Source organism: Vicugna pacos, chromosome 20 (assembly GCF_048564905.1).
Source record: "Vicugna pacos chromosome 20, VicPac4, whole genome shotgun sequence".
NCBI classification, from domain to species: Eukaryota; Metazoa; Chordata; class Mammalia; order Artiodactyla; family Camelidae; genus Vicugna; species Vicugna pacos.
In genome coordinates this window covers 43842135-43862123 of record NC_133006.1, presented here as the reverse complement: position 1 = coordinate 43862123, position 19989 = coordinate 43842135, and the positions used below count along the sequence as shown (strand labels likewise).

At 56.7% G+C, this 19989-nt stretch overlaps 1 protein-coding gene across 2 annotated transcripts; it reads left to right on the top strand.

Annotated features, from left to right (window-relative positions):
* The first annotated feature begins 981 nt into the window (after positions 1–981).
* Positions 982–17417, top strand: IRF4 (interferon regulatory factor 4). 2 transcript variants are annotated; one of them, XM_072945797.1, is made up of 9 exons: positions 982–1039; positions 2146–2423; positions 3384–3570; positions 4344–4432; positions 5043–5187; positions 7072–7179; positions 9188–9541; positions 11925–12037; positions 13899–17417. In XM_072945797.1, the coding sequence occupies exons 2-9, from the start codon at positions 2208–2210 to the stop codon at positions 14040–14042; spliced, it is 1356 nt and encodes a 451-aa protein (XP_072801898.1). In that variant the 5' UTR covers positions 982–1039; positions 2146–2207; the 3' UTR covers positions 14043–17417. The 2 variants fall into 2 exon arrangements, with proteins under 2 accessions (XP_072801898.1, XP_072801899.1); XM_072945798.1 differs by having other exon boundaries at positions 986–1039; positions 5046–5187.
* Positions 17418–19989: the final 2572 nt, after the last annotated feature.

The following is a 19989-nucleotide window of genomic DNA, read 5'->3' as shown; positions in this document are numbered from 1 at the left end:
GTGCCAAAGCATCCGAGATGCTCTGGGGGGAGTCGAGTGGGCAGGTGCTCGGGGAGTTAATTTTGATACTAAGGAGATTTTGGAGAATCAGGGAAAATTGCTCCACTTAAATGTGAGTCCTACTCCGGACGTTCATGCCCCGCTGGTAAGTTGTCTCCTATCGGCTGAGGTTAAAACTAGGTCCCTGTGAGGGGAGCTGCAGCCCAGGAGCCACTAGGTACTTGGAGACTCTCCCCGCTCTTCCCCGCGGCGTAGCTAGAACTCTGGGCACTGGGCACCGTGCGCCGTCTGAGTCACCTCCATCCACCTGCCCGAGACGCAGAGGTCTGTGAGCTTCTCGAACGTGCAGACGGCGTGTGCGCGGCAGTTTGTAGCTCAAGGGATCCGGGCCGTTTCCTTTCTTCTTTTCAACAAGTACGATGTTCTGTAAATACCGTGGAGGGGCGGGGCCTCGGTGACAGCGGCGGTGCCAGGGTGCCCCCCACCCACTCACAGTTCTTCGAGGTGGGCAGCCCTCCGTCTTTGGTCACAGCGCTCTGCAGGCCAAGCCCCCGTCGCACCAAATTCCGGCTCCTTCACGCCCCCCACTTCCCGCCTCGGCAGCGCTGCCGTCTTTTCGCTGTTCCTAGTTAACCCGCGGGCCTCCTGCAGCCCCAGCGCGGAGGCGAGGTCCCTATTCGCGCCTTGCCCTTCGCAGGAAACCGCCCGAGTGAAGTTCCCGGACCGGTGCGCCCAACGCGTGGTGCGTCCCCAGCCCGCCCCAGGCTCTGCTGCGGGCCCAGCTCGCCGCCCGCGGCCCCCCCACCCTTCGCCACGCGCTGGGCTCGGGGCCGGCAGCCCCCAGCCCCGCCCCGGCCCGGCCCCGCCCCGGCCCGTGGCCCCCACCCCCGCCCGCGGGCGCAGCAGGCTCGCCCCGCCCCAGGCCCCGCCCCGAGCGGGGCTTTTAAGCTTATAAAGTTCCTCTTTCCCACCTCGCGGGTTAGTTTCACTGCTTGAACGTGGGGCTCAGTGCGGCCCTCAACTCCGAGTCCGGGGCGAGGTAAGACCTGGGTCGGGCAGGAGCATCGCTGCGAGCAGGGCATCACAGCGAGCCCGGCGAGAGACCAGAGGTCCTGGGGTCCATCTCGAGGGCAGCGCAGGGCACCCCAGCTTCGGAGCCGGGAGGGAGCACGACCCTCGAGGGAGCCCCGACGCCCACCCCGGGGACTCCCGCTTGGCCCCGCCGTCCTTGGGCCGACCCAGCCCGGGCCCGAGGAGGCCACGCGCCGGACCGCGTGGGGTAACGGGGGCCCAGGACTGGCCGAGGTGGAGCTGCCAGGCTTTCCCGCGGGGGACAGCCCTTACTCCCGAGGCTTCTTCTGCCTCTCGTTCTTGAGGAGCTCAGACTCACCGGGGCCTCCGGCTCGTGGCTTCCCGGTTGGTGATGGAAGAGGAGGAGCCCCAGATTTAGGCCACCCGGGCCCTGCTCTCCTTGACCCCCTCACCTTCCCCACCCACCCACCCCCCGCCCTCCCCGCCTCCACTCTCCCTTGCCGGTCTCCATGTCCCGCTGACGCTCTGCGCGCGGGGGTCTCCCGCTAAGAGGCTGAGTCTCCGCAGCCTGTGGCTCCTGGGACCCACTTAATCTTTGCTCGCTGCCTGGGGCTCAAGGGCATTCTTGGGGCAAAGAGTGGAGCAGTTGTTGGGTGCGGCGCACCTGAGATGCGAGATCCTTGGCACGCGGGGCCACCAAGGGAGCGGGAACTCAGGAGTGGGCAAGAGTGGAAACTGACAGCAAGAGGGGACCTGACTGGCCACGGCTTGAGAATGGGCGGAGGGGCGGAAACTACGAGTGAGTGCAGAAACGGAGTGCCACGCGTCGTGGCGGCTGGACCGGCGAGGGCGCGCGAAGGCTAGAGCTGCGTGTCTGGGCAGCGCTTGTGCTGCGGGCGCGTCACAGGAATGGAGAGTCCAGAAAGCTGGGTAGGAGGGTGGACTGGGGAGGCGGCGGGACTGTGGCGCCCAGGGCAGGAGCCCGGGCCCGCTGAGAAGGTGCCTTCTCTGGGGGCCGTCGGCAACGCCGACTCGGTAGCGCTCGCCCCGCCACCTCAGAGCCTCCGGGGCCTCGTGGTCATTGCCGGAGGGCGGCCCTCCTCTCCCCTGCAGCCCAGAGCGAGCGCGGGAGGCGGATCCCGGGCGTGCGGGAGGACGGTGTCTGCGCACGGGGCATGAACCTGGAGGGCAGCGGCCGCGGCGGGGACTTCGGCATGAGCGCCGTGAGCTGCGGCAACGGGAAGCTGCGCCAGTGGCTGATCGACCAGATCGACAGCGGCAAGTACCCGGGGCTGGTGTGGGAGAACGAGGAGAAGAGCATCTTCCGCATCCCCTGGAAGCACGCGGGCAAGCAGGACTACAACCGCGAGGAGGACGCCGCGCTCTTCAAGGTGCGCCGACCCGGCCGGCGCCCGGCTGCGGCCCCCAGCGGGGAGGGGCACGCGGGCGAGGCCCTGTGGGAAGGGGGGGGGCTTCAGTCTCTCTGAGGGAGGCGCGTGGGGCGCGCGCGGAACCCGGGGGGTCGGACGCGGGGGGCTCTCCCGGCGGTGGGGCCGTCCAAAGACGGCGCCTCTGCTTCCGCCGGAGCCCCCCGGTGAGCGCCGGAGCCCTCCTCGCCGCGGCTGACCCGCGCGCGTGGCGCTCGTCCCCTGCCGGCAGCGCCGCGGGCGCCGGGGCCTGCGTCTCCGTTGTGCTCGCTCCGGCTCCGCTCCGGGCGCTTTCCCTTCGGCGCGTCTCCCTCTCTGACTTGCACTCTCTCCCCCGGCTCTCTCGGGCCCTTCCCTTTCAGTGTTTCTCCCTCTGTCATCTCGGTCCGACTCGGTCTCTCCAAGTTTCTCTCCGGGAAGTTTTCGCAGGCTCTCGCGCCTACCCTCTTCTTCTCTCTCCCTCTCAGGGCCTCTGTTTGGGCCTCTCTCTACCGGTTTGCCCTCGCCCCCCGTGTGTGTCCCTGTCATGACCGCTTCCCCCTTGGGCAGTTTACCCAGTGACCTGTGCTTTCAGACTCAGCCCTACCACCTGTGGGCAGAGCAGAGGGGACTTCCTCAGGGAACTTGCCTCAGAGCATCTCAGATCGAATGATGGCCAGAGGTGCTCTGTGGGCGGCCCCTCGCCCCACAGCTCTGCCCCTACTTCCAACCTATCCCGCTTCAGACGCTGGGTGGGCGGGGCCCTTTCCAGGGGTCCTGCAGCCTCACGCACCTTTCACAAAAACCTGGCATCTTTCTGTTCCACAGTTCTGGCAACCCTGTGAATCTGAAGCCCTAACACTGTTCTTTCCTTTAGAAATACAGTTCACAGATTCTTTTCTGAAAGATCTACATTTTACCCTCCCCCCTCTTCCTTCCACCCAGGCTTGGGCACTATTCAAAGGAAAGTTTCGAGAAGGCATCGACAAGCCAGACCCTCCTACCTGGAAGACACGTTTGCGATGTGCTCTGAACAAGAGCAACGACTTCGAGGAGCTGGTGGAGCGGAGCCAGCTGGACATCTCGGACCCCTACAAAGTGTACAGGATCGTCCCCGAGGGCGCCAAGAAAGGTAGGGCTTCCTGGACTGGGGCTGCCGCCACTTTAACGCCTTAATTTCAATCTCGGGGCCTCTTTTTCTGGTCTTGGTTTTTTTGTAGCCTGTCTGCCAGCCTCAGCCTCCCATTCAAGCCCAGCAAGCTATTTGGGTCACACATGGAAATTCTCCAGCGCAGGCTAATTTCTCAGACTCCAAGTCTCTACCTGTGTGTGCGTGCATGTATGTTTTCCAGTTCTGCTAAGATGTGGGCCAAATTTCCAAACCAAAAATGAAAAGGCTGTTCGAACCGTTACTTCTCTATCAGTTCTCTCATGATTAACTGTTTTGTAGAAGGGAGGCGCACACAGTCCAGATGTTGTTGCCATTCATCTTAATAAAAGTGTCAACTTCAAAGTGTGCCATGGTCAACTTGGGTGCTTATTAATATTCAGATTCCCACTTTCCAAGATTCTGACCAGTGTGTCAAAACAGAGCCCAGGAGTCTGCCATTTAAACCACAAGGTGACCTCACCAGCAGCGTATTTGCTGGGCCCGTCACGTCACAAGGCTCATGGCCCATGGCTTCACCCACTTCCCTCCTTGCCCTACACGCGTTGGACCTCGCGGGAACCAGTTTAATGGCCTGGACAAATAATGCCCAAGGGAATTGCAAAAAAATGCCTTATTTGTCAACAATGTTATGCATTCTAGGAATTAAACCCTCAGGTATTTTTCTAAGATTTGACGTTTAGTCATGTCAGTTCCCTTTTTCACTCTGTGCACTTCCCTTCTGCCTAAACACTCAGGAGCAAAGCAGCTGGCCCTGGAGGACCCACAGCTGCCCATGAGCCACCCCTACAGCGTGACAGCACCTTACACCCCACTCCCGGCTCAGGTATGGGAGGGCAGGGCTTCAGGAAGGGGAGGCTGGGTCTGTGTGAGGCACACACAGCGGAAGAGACCCAAGACAAAACAGCAGAACTTCATTTTTGCTCTTAGTCAAACAGCCAAGGCAAACCCTGGGCCACTGGGTGACTGCCTGGCTTCCCACCTGGTGTTGCCGTGGGAGCAGGTTTCAGGCGGAGGAGGGCGGGAGTGTCTGCCTGTTGGCCAGATGCTACTACGGATGCTGAAATCTGGGAAACAGGCCTTTTGTGGAAGTCAAAGCTTCTGGAACCAGGGCTTTATCATGTGAAACCACAGGGCAGATGATCCCTGCAGACTCAACTGCTGTGAATTACAGCTCTGTTTGATCCGCTCTGCTGGGTGGGAGAAGACGCATTTCCCGGCAGTGCGTCTGGTGCAGGTTTAACCATGTGATGAGCTTTACAACACTGTCTCCACTGTGCTTTTCGTTCTTCGTGGCGAGTTTCCACCAAGCCTTCTCGGATGATAAGACAATTTGGCCGCCGGCCACACAAGAGGTTCCCGAGGAGTTTGCAGGACTCCTCGAGGCCGCCCCCTGAGCTGGTGGCTCCCCTCAAGCTCCACTCTGGTCCCTCCAGCAGGTTCACAACTACATGATCCCGCCCCACGACCGAGGCTGGAGGGAGTTCGTCCCTGATCAGCCGCACCCAGAGATCCCGTACCAGTGTCCTGTGGCCTTTGGACCCCGCAGCCACCACTGGCAAGGCCCATCCTGTGAAAATGGTAAGGAGGGCACTGGGACAGCTCCTGTGGCCAGAAGGCCTGCCCCTCCTGGCCTGTCCTCTGGGCAGTCCCTCCTCAGAGCTGCTGGGAAAGGCACCCCCTGCAGTGAAGGAGAGGAGGGGACCCCAGAGGAGGGATACTGAAGGTCACTGACGCCTGGCCTGTGTGTGCCAGGACTTAGGCTCAGCGCTGCCTCCTGGAATCTTCTTTAAACATTGCAGGGGTCCTTCCAGGCCCCTGTTTCTATAGGTGCAAGCTCACACCATGTAAGCAACGTGCCCAAAGTTACCCAGTGAGAGTGGAGGGCTGGGATTCAGTGTCAGGCCTCCTAACCCCAAAGTCCAGCCACGTAACACAGAAGATGTCAGATTTCAAACTGGTTGGCAGTATTTCTTAAATTATCTGCTTAGTAAGGTAGCATGTTTCTTCCTCCCTGAATAATCTTAAACTTCGTTTTCAACCTTGGGGAAAAAGTAGTAGATTTTGGCAGTCTCCCCAGAGAAGACGGAATTGTCCCTTAATGCTGGCTGTTCCTGTCCACGTGTCTGTGAAACCAGCACATGGCAGCTGTGCCCGTGCCCTCCCTCCACAGGGACACTGGGAGGTCGCTGCCCCAGCGTGTTTCTCCTACACGGCAGTCGTGCCCACCGAGTTGTTGCTGGGCTAGGGCGACAATAAGAAGGGAGTGAATGAGCACTGTCAGGAGGACGTAAAAGGCCCCCCGAGCCCCTGGCTGGGGCCGGTTTGGTCTGGATTGGAAGTGCTTGCCCAGAGCCTTCCCCAGACACCGAGATGAGATCTTGCCGCAGAAGCACTGACTTGCTAAGTGCAGAGAAGATTTCACATGGTATGATTCAGTACATCAAAGCACAAGCTTTTAGGACTTCCGAGTTAGTTATCCGAGTGGAAATTCTAAGACTGGTCAACATACAGATCCTTTTGTATGTTCTAGGAGTATTTGCTGCTTTCTCTGGTCACGTCCCGGTCACTCTTGGCTTGTGGTATTGGCTACATATACGGTTATTTCAGATTAGTATTGCATGACATGTTTATTAAAAAGCTCAGATTTTGGTTTTAATAGCTTTTCCAGAGTGATTCGCAGCAAAGTCGGCTTTCCATGTAGTGAAGGAGTTAACTGACGTTGGACTGGTTTCCAGAGTCTAGACCTATGTCCAGTGCGCCAGCACCTCTAGACTAGTGACCTGCGTGAAGAGGCACCACCTGGAGCTGGGACAGGGTGTGTGAGGCAGACATACCTTGAAGCACAGGCGACATTAAGTGAAGCTCCAGCAAAATCGGGTTCTACTGCATGTTCTTTCTCTATTAACGTTGCTGGCAAGAGACAAGGTCCAGTTTTCCCCCAAACCCAGGAGCAGCAAGCTAAGTAAACGTGGGCTGAGCAGTTTGTAGGGGCTTCTTTTTAATCAGGCTCTTTAAGCTGGGCTCACAGCTCTGCTGTGCACCTGCTGTGTGAACGGGGGCGAACCCCGCCGTCTGTCTGAGCCCCAGTTTCCCTGCACGTCAGTCGTGGAGGAATGTGGGTCCGAGGGCATAGATTGAGAGTTGCCAGGAGGGTAGGTCTTTTCTCTCAGCAAACTCACACACAGGCCCACAGGCCTTCTGTGAGGTGAGGAGGTGTTAGCCAACCAAAGGGAAATGAGGGACGGAGGGAGGAAGAAAACAGGGAGACGCCAAGTCTCCTTCAGTGAGAAAGTGCATTCCTCCTTCAACCCTGGTCTCCCGGCTGGATGCCAGCTTGTCTTGTGGCTCTGGAGGGCCCGAGCCCTTCCGCCCAGGCTGGTGCACCCCAGGGGCTGACTGGACACACCCTGCGGGGCTGGATGGACTGTCTGGCTGCCATCTGATTCTTCTTTGCAAATACAGGTTGCCAGGTGACAGGAACCTTCTATGCTTGTGCCCCGCCTGAGTCCCAGGCCCCCGGGATCCCCATAGAGCCAAGCATAAGGTCTGCTGAAGCCTTGGCGCTCTCAGGTGAGTGGGGGGCCCCGAGGCGGCGTCTGCAGGCTCCCCTCGCGTCTGGGTGGATTTGAGGGGTCAGTGAGCACAGCTGGGCCCGGAGCAGTGACGCCCCTGACCCCCGACCGTGAGCGAGGTTGGAAGGTTAGCAGGGGGAGGAGGGCTCCGATCCTGGTCATTCCTCTAATCTGCCTCCACCGCTGGTCCCACCTGGCCCCGCTGGAGGCTGACCTTGCAGGAGTGTGCAGACCCCCGGTGCATTCCTCCAGGCCCTCTGCAGCCGGCACCCTCGCGGCACGGTAGGCTCCTCAGAGCAGAGCGCGGGGCTCCTAGAAAGAGCAACCAGGGGCCTTCGTCAGCTTCCCGCGGACACTAGCCCTGGGTCCTTCTCACTGTGTGCGCTGCCCGAGGAGACAAGCGTGGTGGCCTCCCCCTGAACTTGATGTGTCCTGCAGACAAACATGGATTCGATCTGGTTTTTAAAGTTTCATTTCTAAAAGACTCCCTGCAGCTTGGAGACCATGCCTGTTTTAAGGAAGGCACCCCAAGGCTCACTGCACTTGCGTGGTGTATGTGTGTTTGTTTTTAGATAATGTTCTGATTTTTTTAGGTGGGATTTGTGTTAATATTAAAACTGAATAGCTAAGCCCCCCGCCTTGCCCCCGGCCTCTTTGAAGATGAGCCACAGAAAGTGTAAGCCGAGTTCTCGAGGTTCCGGGAGGTGAGAGCCGGGCTGTCCTCGCCCCCAGGGGCCTGGGCCTCCACGCACGGACCTTCCTGGTGCCGCGGCTCTGCAGGAGTCTCGCCGGCCCTGGACGTTTCAGGGAGGAGGGGCTTCTGAACAGAAAGGCCTGTGTGTGTTTTTAGAAACTTTCAAACCCTTTTCTTGAACACCTCAGGCTTGTGTGGGTCCCTGAAGAGTAGGAAATAGATAGCTATTTATATCCCTGTGACCTCGTGATTTCTGATGACGTTCAATGAAATGAAACCTCTAGTGGCCGACACCCACTCCTGGGGCTCAGAGCAGCAGAAGTCGAAGGGGAGGCTCGAGACAGTGATGTGGGTTGTCTGAGTGTCAAAACCTGCCACTGAGGAACAAGAGGCTTTTGTGGGTTTCCCTGGGCACACAGTTCAGCTAAGTCCCAGCCTCGCCAGCTCAGCAGAGGACCGCCGTCCCTCGTGGTGAGCCTGCACGGTCACTTAGGACGGGCTGAAGCTCCTCGGCCTTTCAGATCAGGGCACCTCTCCAGCCTGGCTTGGTCCCTTCAGCCTGTGGGTTGTATTTTAAAGAAGGTTCTGAAATCAACGAAATTTTAAAAATTAGTTCATCTTGTTTGACGTTTGAGGAAGTGAAGTTCTAGAGCCAAACTCAAACACAAAGTGTCAGCCCTGGGAACATGGCCCTCACAAGGTAATTTCGTTAAGCAAGTGGTACATTAACAGTGGAAAAATAATTTAAAAATCAGAAAAGCAACAATGAAAAACGATAGTGTCACAGTCCCACCGCCCAGAGAGCACCACCGTCCCAGGGCTTCTGCGTGTGCGTGTGCGTGTGGGGAGCACCATCCTGACACTTCAGGGCGGCTTCAGGTGTGTGGAAATATTTGCTTTTTTTCTCAAACACCATTGTACTTTTTTTGCTGAAAGTTGAACTTAGGGTTTACTTCTTCCAAAATCAGAACTGCTTGTCTGGCTTAAAATGCATTTTTTGCTCAGCAGCACAGGACTTAGTGTATTGGAGACGAGTGTCCTCGTCACCAGTGTGGTGCCCCCGCCAGCAAAAAGTAAATCCGTGTCATGTGTGTTTGGAAAGTGCCCAGTTAGAGGGCAGTGAGGAGACTCCTGGCAGACGTCTCCACCTCCCTCCGAGTCCCCAGGAGGGACGTGAGTCTTGCAGGGTCCTCTTGGCCCCTCAGCAACGTCCCACCAGATGCCCCTCGCCCTGGTCAGCGGCTTGGCCTCCGGGGCGGGGGTCCGGCGCGGCGCGGCTCCTCAGCGCTGACCCTGGAAACTTTGTTTGCAGACTGCCGGCTCCACATCTGCCTCTACTACCGGGAGGTCCTGGTGAAGGAGCTGACCACGTCCAGCCCTGAGGGCTGCCGGATCTCCCATGGGCACACCTACGATGCCAGCAGCCTGGACCAGGTCGTCTTCCCCTTCCCGGAGGACAGCGGCCATCGGAAGAACATCGAGAAGCTGCTGGGCCACCTGGAAAGGGGTGTGGTCCTCTGGGTGGCCCCCGACGGGCTTTACGCCAAGAGACTGTGCCAGAGCAGGGTCTACTGGGACGGGCCCCTGGCGCTGTGCAGCGACCGGCCCAACAAGCTGGAGAGAGACCAGACCTGCAAGCTCTTCGACACTCAGCAGTTCTTGTCAGGTGAGGCCGCTGATCTCCGTCAGGATGGAGGTCCTGGGGGGAGGACCTGCCTCAGGGGTCTTCCGTCTGTTAACCCCGGGCCTGCCGGGCAAGGCCCCAGGGTAGGTTTCTGGGGGGCTCGCCTGTCACCCCATCAGCAGAGGCGTGTGAGAAGGAGGCTGACCTCAGGAGGACTGTGGTTCAGGCTGAGGTCTCGAAGTTCTGGTGTTCACCAAGTACTCACCAGCTAACAAGGCTCACATCTGGCTGGCAGTGTGGCCTCAGCGAGCATGTCTGCCGATGTTTTGGCTCCTTTAAGTTTCCTAGAAAAATTGTAAGGTTGGAAGTATGTTGTTAACACTCTGGCTGTGAGGTGTGTCACCCTCAAGAGAGGCCTTCCAGCAGGTGGGACCAAGGCTGAGTGTGTTGAACTGATTTTGCAGCAGGGAAGTTATGAGCTGTCTCTGTAGGTTTCACATCACGTTTTCCAGAACCAGTAGGTGTCGTGTCCCTAGTTTTGATCTCGTGGTAGTTAGCTGAGCCCTGGGCTGGCTTTTGTGGAGAGCGCTGGCCACCACACGGAGGAAGCTTTGCCCAATGTCCGTTTACGTCTGGACTCGTGTTGCCTCTTCTGGGGCAGAAGCAGTTCTCCGAGCGTCCGCATTGTCGCTAATGACCCTGTGCAAGTGCCCCTCCAGAAACACTCTGTCCTGGGCTTTCTCGTGCCTCTGCTCTCCCTGAAGGTGCTGCTCAACTCCACTCACGTCAAGTAACAGGATGAGGCATCCTGGAGCCTCACTGCCGGAGGCACTTGCTCAAATGTGGGGTTGAAGTTGCCCGAGTTTGCTTGGGGTCACCCAAATTCTCTTTTTGTGCCGAAGCAAACGCATCCCCAGACAACCGGTCCCCTGCAGGGCCGGACAAGAGGGAGAGCCGAGCCCTGGCACCCGAGGTGGGAAGGCGCGCGGGGCTGGCTGCCCCGCCCACCCGGAGCCTCGGAGCTGCCTCCCGGGGGCCTGGAGGGCGCCTGGGTCTGGGTCTCTCCGAGGCGGTGGGGCTGAGGCTCAGAAGGCACCGCAGGGCGGGGGCTCTAACGGCAGGCCCCCGGGCAGTGGCCCTTCTTCCCCGAGTCCCTCACACCTAGGAAGGGGGCCTCCTCCCTTTCTGGCCAGGCGAGAAGCTGCGCCTGAGCCTCGGGGCCTGGAGGGCTGCACTCACTTCACGTTTATCTGTGAGCAAGGGCTGTTTTGCTTTTTCTTCCTCTGTGACCCAGGGCTGTGCCCTTAGCCCAGTGCTGCCTCTTTTTATATCCTGAGGTGTCACTGAGGTTCAAGAGGCCTGTGAGCTCAGAACTGCAGCTGCGCAGAGCAGCCCCTCCAGCGAAGGGCTCCCACGAGTGTCCGCAGGTTACCGGCCTTCAGAGAACCGTGCCACCGTGCCCCTGCGAGCAGCCTGTGTGGTGTGGGCGCCTCTGCCCACCTCGCAGCGTGGAAGCCTTTCACATGTTCTGACTAAGCCGGTTGGGTTTGATTTGAATTCTGGAAGACAAAAAGAAAAGCAGGAAGTCAAATGGTCCACTGAGTTAGCTAGAAACTTTTCTTCAGTTGAAGAGAACAGTGGAAATCTTTGATATCTGCCCTTTCAGGACCTGCCGGCTCCGGGGACAGCCCCAAGGGGCCCGGGGTGCTCATCTGATAAGAAGGCAGCCGCAGCTCTGCAGACGTGACATCTGGCTGTAGCAGGAGGGCAGGGCCAGCCGGGGCACTGTCACCCTGACTGAGGCTGGGGGCCGGGGCCCCGCAGGGGAGCACATGGCTCAGCGGTGCCCCTCGCGTGGCGGTATAGCCGCCGGGACACACCCACACCCACAGGCTCGCAGCCCATCACCCCCACCCCAGTCTCAAACCCATGGCAAGAAGTCAGCCCAGAGTCAGTTTGGGATGCAGCTGCCCACGGCTGGGGCTGAGTCTCCGCTTTGGCGGTGTCTGCGTCGCGCCTGTGGAGGTCCCGGTGGCGAGGACGGATTAAGGGCTCAGCAGTTTTGAGATGAGGTTCATGAGTAGACCAGGGTCAAATCAGACCATTCTATTTTTTTAAAGAGAATTTCTCTTTGGTATAAATTATTCTCTTGCCTCGATGTGGCTTCGCTTCCTTTTCCTCCTCCTTCATTCCTCTCTGCCGCCTTTGCCTCCTCACGGGTCCCCAGCTGCAAAGTGCAGGCCCTGGTCTTAGGCTGCGTCCGCTCGAGGTGAAGGCGGGAGCCTGCGGGAGGGACTCCATGAACGCGCGGTGGTCCTGCCCTCCCTGCCTCCTGCCCTGGTCCCTGAGTAGGCGTGGGCTCCCTGCTCCAGCCTGCATCCCATCCCTGTGGGGTTCTGAACGCCTCTCTTGTGGGTCCCTGCAGAGCTCCAAGCGTTCGCCCACCACGGCCGGCCTCTGCCGAGGTTCCAGGTGACTCTGTGCTTCGGGGAAGAGTTTCCAGACCCTCAGAGGCAACGGAAGCTCATTACAGCTCACGTGAGTGTTTGCTGCCTTAATGATAGCGTTTCCTTGGCCTGCATGGAGAGCAAGGTCCCGCTCAGAGAGGTTCGGTTGAGACATGAGTGTCCAGTGACCAGGCAAAGCAGGTGCAGCAAGCAGCGCAGCCCGAGCCCACCCACCTCCCGGCGCCCGTGACCCCGCGCTGCCGCCCGCCCGTGACCCCCAGCCCTGGCTGCATCCTTCCTGTGTCCTTTGTTCTTCAAGGAAGTTGTCGTATCCCCCTTTGTGGGGATTTAACAGGATGGAAGCTGAATGTTGCCCTTTAGAATTCTTCCCCCTTAATACTGCTTTTCAAGTGCTCATCTTCCCTTGGGGGAGAAGCTTTTCCCAAACTGACTTTTGTGTATCTTGTAGGCCCCTCCAGATGTTCCCCAGATCCTCTTTTATTTCTGAATTTTAAAAATTATTTAATTGCTGGAAACCAAGAGCATGTGTTATCTGGAAGAAGCTAAACCGTTCAAGCATTTCGAATGGGTCAGCTCATCACCAGGTTCACCAGCAGTTTAAGATGGGATTCACCCGTGGCAAGGAAACATTTCACAAAAAAGGAAAGAAACGGGACTTAGATAAATAACATTTAGCATTCCTTTGCCACAGAAAACAGAGTTTTGAATACTTAAGATTTTTGAACTTGAAATTTGAAGACTTTGCATTGCATTCAGGCGTTATTAATGGGCCCAGATAATGAGCAGTAACAGGTAAAAAATTACACCAAATAATAACAAAATTCAGGTCAGATTTTAGTTCTGATACCGGTTCTTGTTGAAATCTGACATAAAACACTGTCTAACGTGCGCTCTCTAATGCACCCCCCCCTTCCTGATTGTAAAATCAAAAAACAACCAACCAATAAACAAAAGTATAGTCCCCATAAACTTTAGGGTTTTCTCACAAGTTCTCTCCCGGGATCGATACAATTGTTGATTTAGTAACTGATCCTTGTTAACAACTGTCAAAGGACTAAAGCATCTTGGCCCTGGGAGATAGCATCTCAGACGGCAATGGTGACCCCGAGCCTGTGGAGCTGGACACACTGGCCCTGGTTGGGCAAGGATTGTCCCCAGCCGGGATCCCGAAATCGAGGGGATGGAAGGTGGACGTGGGAACACTCCGGAGTTCTGCTCCTTTTAACTATGGATGTATTTCAGTTACTTCCTGTGAGGCATGCTTAAGTCGGTCTGTCTCAAATAACACCAAGGCTCAATTAACAGCACACTTGATTGGCTGAAAGAAAGCATTCGGTTTTCTTAGACACTTAGGTTCAGGAAGAGCTGAATGTTGACTATTTGTTTGGTGAACGTGGTCTACACTAATAACCAAACTTGATGAATTTGGGATCAGTTAACTTCTCTTTTTTTCACAATATCAGTTTGTTTTTGTTTGATTTTGCTGCTTTTTTTTTCAAATCTTTGGTTTAGAAATATGCAGATTATCCAGGTTGTCCATGAATTGTGAGTCCCTGAGCCCTCAGGCCTGTCAGACTGCAGGTGTGGAAATATAAATCCATTGGCCTAAATTACCTGATTGCCTCAAACTTACTTTTAATTTGGTTGTTCTTGCCTGATTTGCTTCAGTCTTAGTTAAACGTGAATTTCAGGCAGCAGTTGGTTTACAGATGCCATCTCTACCTGTCCTGTCAATTGAAACCCAGAGTTAAGGAGGTTCTGTTTATAGGCTGGTGCATGTAACAGAAAGTTAGTTCTCCAGAAGCCCCCAGTGGGACTTGTTCTGGTGTGTTACGAACCTGCACCTGGACCTCACCCTCAGCTGTGGAGGCTGCCGCACGGAGTCAGAAGGAGTAGCTCAGTAACGCTCTCTTGAAAATCTTCTGTTGAAGGTTGAACCTCTCCTCGCCAGGCAGCTGTATTACTTCGCTCAGCAGAACAGCGGGCACCTCCTGAGGGGCTACGACTTACCTGAGCACGTGGGCAGCCCGGAGGATTACCACAGGTCCATCCGCCACTCCTCCATCCAAGAGTGAGGACCGTCAGGCCAGACACTGTGCTGTAAATACCTGTCCTAGGACAGCTGATGGGACCCCCACCTTTCTTTCGGGGAACCCGGGGCTTCAGTTCAACACTTGAGGGGAACGTGTGGAGAACCTGCCCCATGTGACTGACAGACGAAAGGGAGCACCACACCCAGCACCGTCTGCAGACCCCGCGCTGACGAGAATGTGAAAAGCACAAAAATCAGTTTATGTTTACCAAAGTGCCGTCTTCAGTTTGATGTGGACTCTCTCTTGCCTGAAGCCTGAGAAAACCTTTACCAGTGCTGACCACGAGGAAGGGTCCGAGAGCCGCGCTGTATCTCAGGGAAGTAAAACCCAAGTTTCCGCCCCAAGAGAAATGGACCGATACCTGGAAACAGACTCTGCCTGAGGGCATCACTCCCGCCGCCGCCGCCGCCGCCGCCGCCGCCGCCGCCGCCGCCTGCCCTCCGGCCCTCCCCAGGGTGGGCCCCAGGCCTCCTTACGCAGACCCCCGCCCGCTCTCCTGGGTGTCCCTGAAGCCAGTTCTAGACTCATTGCTATTTTTTTGAGCCAAAGAGCATTAGGGCTGCCCCTGAGTAGTGTATTTGCCTGGTAACGAATGGTTAAGGCATTTTTTGTTTGCCATTTTGTCTCTCATTCTGTAGAAATTCTTGCTCAAACGTTTTCTTAAAGAGGGAAAAAAACCAGGTGAATAATGCAAGTACTAAAGATGTATTTTGAAACTTGAACGACATTTCCCCTCTTGTCCCGCTTGTTTTGTTTGGTGACCAGTTGTCCATGACAACACTAGGGCGGGGCCGTGCTTGTCCGAGGGTGAGCCCTGCGGGGGGTGGGGGGGCTTCACAGATGCGTAACTGCAGACTCAGTGCACCGTTCCTGCTTATTTTGTGCATTACATGCTTCCTCATGCCACTGATGGTCTGACAGGGCCTTAGAACTACGGGCTTTTCTCAAACACATCTTTTTATAGAACCACCAAGCTCCCCACGGGCTCGAACAGACCTGATCGCTTACTTGTCCCATTTGGAAAAGTGCAGGCGTTTCGATGGTGATGCAGCCGCTGGTGTTTCCGTGCCACCGGGAAGCAACCGCCACTGTGTGGAGGTTCAGCGAGAGCCCTGCGCCTCCCCAGTGCGCACTGCTCTTCCTCGTCTGCACTTCTTCGTTCGTTCAACAGACAGATTACAGCCTTTATCCGATTCAGTGAGCAGTGAAGCTTGGAATGCCATTTCTTTTTTTTTGAAGGAGTTTTTAGTAATAAAATACAGATTAACTACAGAAAATGTAAACAGCATAAAAGAACAAAAACAAAACAAATCTTCCTTTTTTCCAGCCCAAATCCTCCCCCCTAGAACTGTGCACAAGCAGCATTGGATTCTCCCAACACATTTCACTTTTCTATAAACTTACGGAAATTAAAGAGCTCCGGGCTCACGACGCACTGGCTTCTGTGCTCCCTAAATCCAGCAGTACAGAGTTACCTCGTTCTTCTCAGAGGGTTAGTGGGGACCCTGCCACGGGGCGAGGACACCCTGCGGGGGTCCCTCAGCCACTCAGGATGAACCTGTCTGACAGTAGACTGTGTTCCGTGGGCAGCAGTGACTGGCGCATCTCATAGATGCGAGTGTTTGGGGTATATTACCCCGGGAGGAGATGGGCGGGGGTGCCGCTGTGGCTCGGCCGGCTCCCCGAGCAGACCCTCAGTCTCAGTCGGTATTTGGACCCTTTTCTTTTTTTCTCCCCTTTTTAGTATCAAGCTGCTTTGCTCTGGGGCCACCTTTCTGCAGAATGCTGGTGGCCTGGGCCAGGCCCCTCTGGTCAGTGCACATTCGTGTGTCCTTCAGTTCGGAGAGACCCAGAGTGTGAGCCTGTAAGTGAACTGACCATGCAGCCGGCCAGCAAAGGGTCCTGACAGTTGTCTCAGGACCTTGAGAAGGGCCTCCTTCCTTGACCCTAGGCTGTTCTCAGCGGAGGGGGCTGTGGGCTTAGGCCCTTGTTCTGAAGAGCTTGGAGACGGCAGGGAGGGATGCGTGAGCCCCAGGCAACCTTGTTCCTGGGATTTAGTAGAGCTGTGGGCAGTGACTGTGTCCTCTGACCACTGCAGGGAGCTCGCATGAGACCAGAGCCCTGGGAGCCCCTCGGTCGCTGGCAGGCGGGGCAGAGAACCAGCAGGACGGTCGTGTTTGCTGTGTCTGAGCCGGAGAGACTGCTCCCCCGGGAGAGGCTCCACCGCCTGCCAGGGCACGAGCCCACGACGGCGCGGGCGTCACAGGGGCACAGCTGAGCCCGGCCACAGGGAGAACGTGGCCTCGGGCTCAGGCGTGAACAAGGCTTTCCCTCGTGTCACTGCGTGTGAGCCTCGGTGCGGGTCTGAGGGGGCTTGTCTCAAGGCCGAGCAGAGTTCCAGGCGCGGCTGGTGCCCGTGTGGGCTGCACCAGTGAAGGTCTTTTGTTTGTTTGTTTATTTGCATCAGTCATTTTTTTTAGGAAAAACCCAGATGCAGTTCAACCCGCTTTCATTCCTGTTTGGTCCCAGTTTTCCACTTCCCCACAGGTGAATGCTTTCCGACAGTGGTGAGCTCCCTTAAGCTCTCTGTTCTCATGGCGTGTCTCCCTAGACAGTCTGTAGCTGACTGGTGCCGACTAAATGCAGCTCATTTCGCACCTTGCCTTCCTGTCTGGAGACTGGCCGGTGGCAGCGTGGGCGACCGCACCCCTGCTGACTCTGGATGAGCCGTCACAGGAGGCAGCCCCTGTCAGCTTCCCTGCTGTCCACCCCTCCATGTGGGGGAGGGGGTACAGCCAATGTGGAGAAGACACAGGAGGCGTGGAACAGAAAATAAACTGTAAGCTCACACTTTGCTTCAGACTCTTGGAGAGGAGCGGGGCCTGGCGGGCAGGGCTGGCTCCCGCGTCCCTCTGTGCAGAGGGAGAGGACGCAGTGGCCTCTGGACTTCACCCCAAGGCTGGGCTGGTTCATCTTGCTGCCCAGCCTCCCGGGCAAGGGCGTCTCAAGAGCCGGTCCCAACCGTCCTCGGACAACTGGCGTGGAACAGAAAATAAACTGTAAGCTCACACTTTGCTTCAGACTCTTGGAGAGGAGCGGGGCCTGGCGGGCAGGGCTGGCTCCCGCGTCCCTCTGTGCAGAGGGAGAGGACGCAGTGGCCTCTGGACTTCACCCCAAGGCTGGGCTGGTTCATCTTGCTGCCCAGCCTCCCGGGCAAGGGCGTCTCAAGAGCCAGTCCCAACCGTCCTCGGACAACTGTACGTGATGCTGTCATGAATTCTGGTGTAAATCGCTTTTCAAAGCAGATTGACATTGGTGATGATCTGATGTTTTAGGCACTTGACAAATAAAGACTTTTTTAAGAACACAATCTGTCATGGGCTGTGTGTTATTAAACACTCATCTTGTAGCTTTTTAAATACTTCCTCCTTCTGTTGCTTTCGACAGCCTGCTTCCTTCCTGGTTGCTGTGCCCACCCCTAAAATCAGATCTCAGAGTGTTCGGCTGGTTCTAAAAAGCCTGCCAAACGCGTCCCAGCACAGAGCGCCCCTCCCGCCCTTGGGCACCGTCTGAGGGCACAACAGCCCTCTCCCCTCCAGCTGCGTTTTACAAGGTCTCGCAAAGCCAGGCACGTCGCTGTCAATGTTTCTTTCTGTTTTGTTGCTGTTGCTAAAGGGAGGAGTTGTAGGTTCGGTAGCATCCTGAATGTGAAAAGTTACATGAAAGTGTGTGTGGAGAGAGCACAGATGAGACGGACTCCCCGAGGCCACACGAGGGCACACCCCGCCCCCACCAGCTCTGGCGGCTGCCGGCCTGCTGGTCCAGCAGGAACATGGGGGCAGGGCTGCAGCCTGTGGGGTTAACATCCTTGCAGCTGAAGACAGTGTGGAGCTGTCAGAAATGTGTTTACTTTGCATGTGGAGCCCCAGAGTATTAGATTTGAATAATTTTGAATTTACTAGGTGGTAGCCAGATAGAAATAAGGGGAAGAAATGATCTATACTGATCTGGGGGCTCTCTCTGCTCAGCAAGAGTGCATGGACGCGAGTCAGTATTCACAGCAAGCTCTTCTCAAGCGATTTATCAGCTCGTCACATCTGAAGGAGGGTTTCAAAGGGACTCTGCGCTCTCAGCTTGTTCTCAAGGCCACACGTTTGTAAACCTTTCTTTACACACAGGGCTTGTTTGGCTGTATGGGATTCAGTTTCCTTGACAAGTAAACCCTTCCACGTGGAGTGTGTGGACAAGCTTGCCGGGCCAGAAAAGCTGACCCTGCCCGACAGCACCTCCCTGGCGAGAAGTGCCCGGGGTCACACCTAAATCAGCCCAGGCAGGTGGCCGGACACCTTCCGAAGCGGTGGGGAGTTGCGAATTCTGGGCTGCTACAGGCACCCCGTCCCCCAGCAGGACGGCGTGTGGCCCGTGGCTGTCCTCGGAGGCCCTCTGGAAGGCAGGGGCCTGGGGGCTCTCAGCAGGTGTCTGGCACGATCATTGTGAAGTCCATTTTGATCCCAACCCTCGAGCAAATGGCAAGAGTTTGGAATCTGCGGACGTTTTATGACACTTGGAAGCTGCTGCTTCTCTTTAGAATTTACGATTTGCAGTTCCTCCCTGTCCCCACAGGCACAGGCAGGATGGCGGCTTCACAGAGCATCATCCGAGCAAACAAGACATCTCTGCCCCCATTTCCTCTCCGTCTGGGTCAGGTCTCCACGGAGATCTCTACCTGGAGGGAGATCGGCGGGTCGTCGGACACCTCTGCCTTCATTTCTCACCTGTCAGTCCTGCTGAAGTGCTGCCCACAGGAATCTCCTCTCTCCTGGAAGCTGGCCCCTGCTGCCCCGGCCACTGGGCACCCTTCTCTCCCCCAGGCCGCAGGTCTGACCGGTCTCTTTCTGGAGGCATTTCTTCACCCTCCTGGAGGCGTCCCTAGTCACACCCTTCTGGCTCGGTGAAGGATACTGTTGTTGAAATATTGAAAAAATGTCCCCACTGGGTGCACCCGCCTGCTCACTCCCAGGGCAGACAGAAGATGACGTGGCTCTTGTAACCCAAAGACACTGGTTCCTGGGGAGAAGAAAGAGGACATAAGGAAGCTGGGGGTTTAAGGAAGAACAACCCTTTCACCCTTTCTGGACTCCCACTCTGACCAGAGAAAATGCTCAGAGCTGAGGAAGGACGCCAGAAGGAGACATGTGTGCACGGCTGTCAGCGGCTCCCTGAGAAGGGAGCACTGCCCTGGCCTCCCAGTAAGAGAAGCGGGGAGCGAGCCCGAGTGCAGCTTGCTGGAGGAACGGTTACCGCTGGTGGGGAGGGCAGGGGCTGCAGAGGGAGGGCTCCGTGTGCCTGTGCAGGTGCGTGTTCAGGGTGTGAGTGGACACCCCTCGGGACCACCCCCCACTGCCTGGCACCACGGAAGCAGCGCCAAATTTACTAACACCTCAAGGAGAGGGGAGCCATCACAGTGAATTGAGACTGAATTTCCATTATCCTAGTGGAGTAAGAGCTAAAATGAAAATTACGCTGTTCAAGAAAACAGGAACTACTGCCAGAAGGCGACAGCCCGGCACTTGGTTTGGCATCCGCCGTGTCTGCAGCACGCCACGGGCCGTTCTCGACTGCAGTTGCTGGTTGATCGACTTTCTTCCCTAATATGGACCCTTGAAGACAGGAGCTGGGTCCCCGTGGACCTGTCCAGCCGCAGCCCCCAGCCCCTCAGGCACCGCACTCGGGACTCAGAAGGGTCTGTGGCGTCCGGCAGTGTCCAGTGGGATGTGAACTGAAACAAACGGGACACCCACCCGCAGAATGGGACACCGGGTGCCACTCCAGACGTGTGCAGGGATGAGCATTTCTTGATGGGGAGACATTCTCTTATGTTGTTAGGTAAAAAGCAAAGTTTCAGAACAACGTTGATAAAGGTTGAAAA

Coding starts and splice junctions, on each gene's coding strand:
- IRF4 (XM_072945797.1), top strand. CDS start 2,208: ATGAACCTGGAGGGCAGCGGCCGCGGCGGGGACTTCGGCATGAGCGCC. Junction 7,180..9,187: donor TGAAGCCTTGGCGCTCTCAG/GTGAGTGGGGGG, acceptor CTTTGTTTGCAG/ACTGCCGGCTCCACATCTGC. Junction 9,542..11,924: donor CACTCAGCAGTTCTTGTCAG/GTGAGGCCGCTG, acceptor GGGTCCCTGCAG/AGCTCCAAGCGTTCGCCCAC.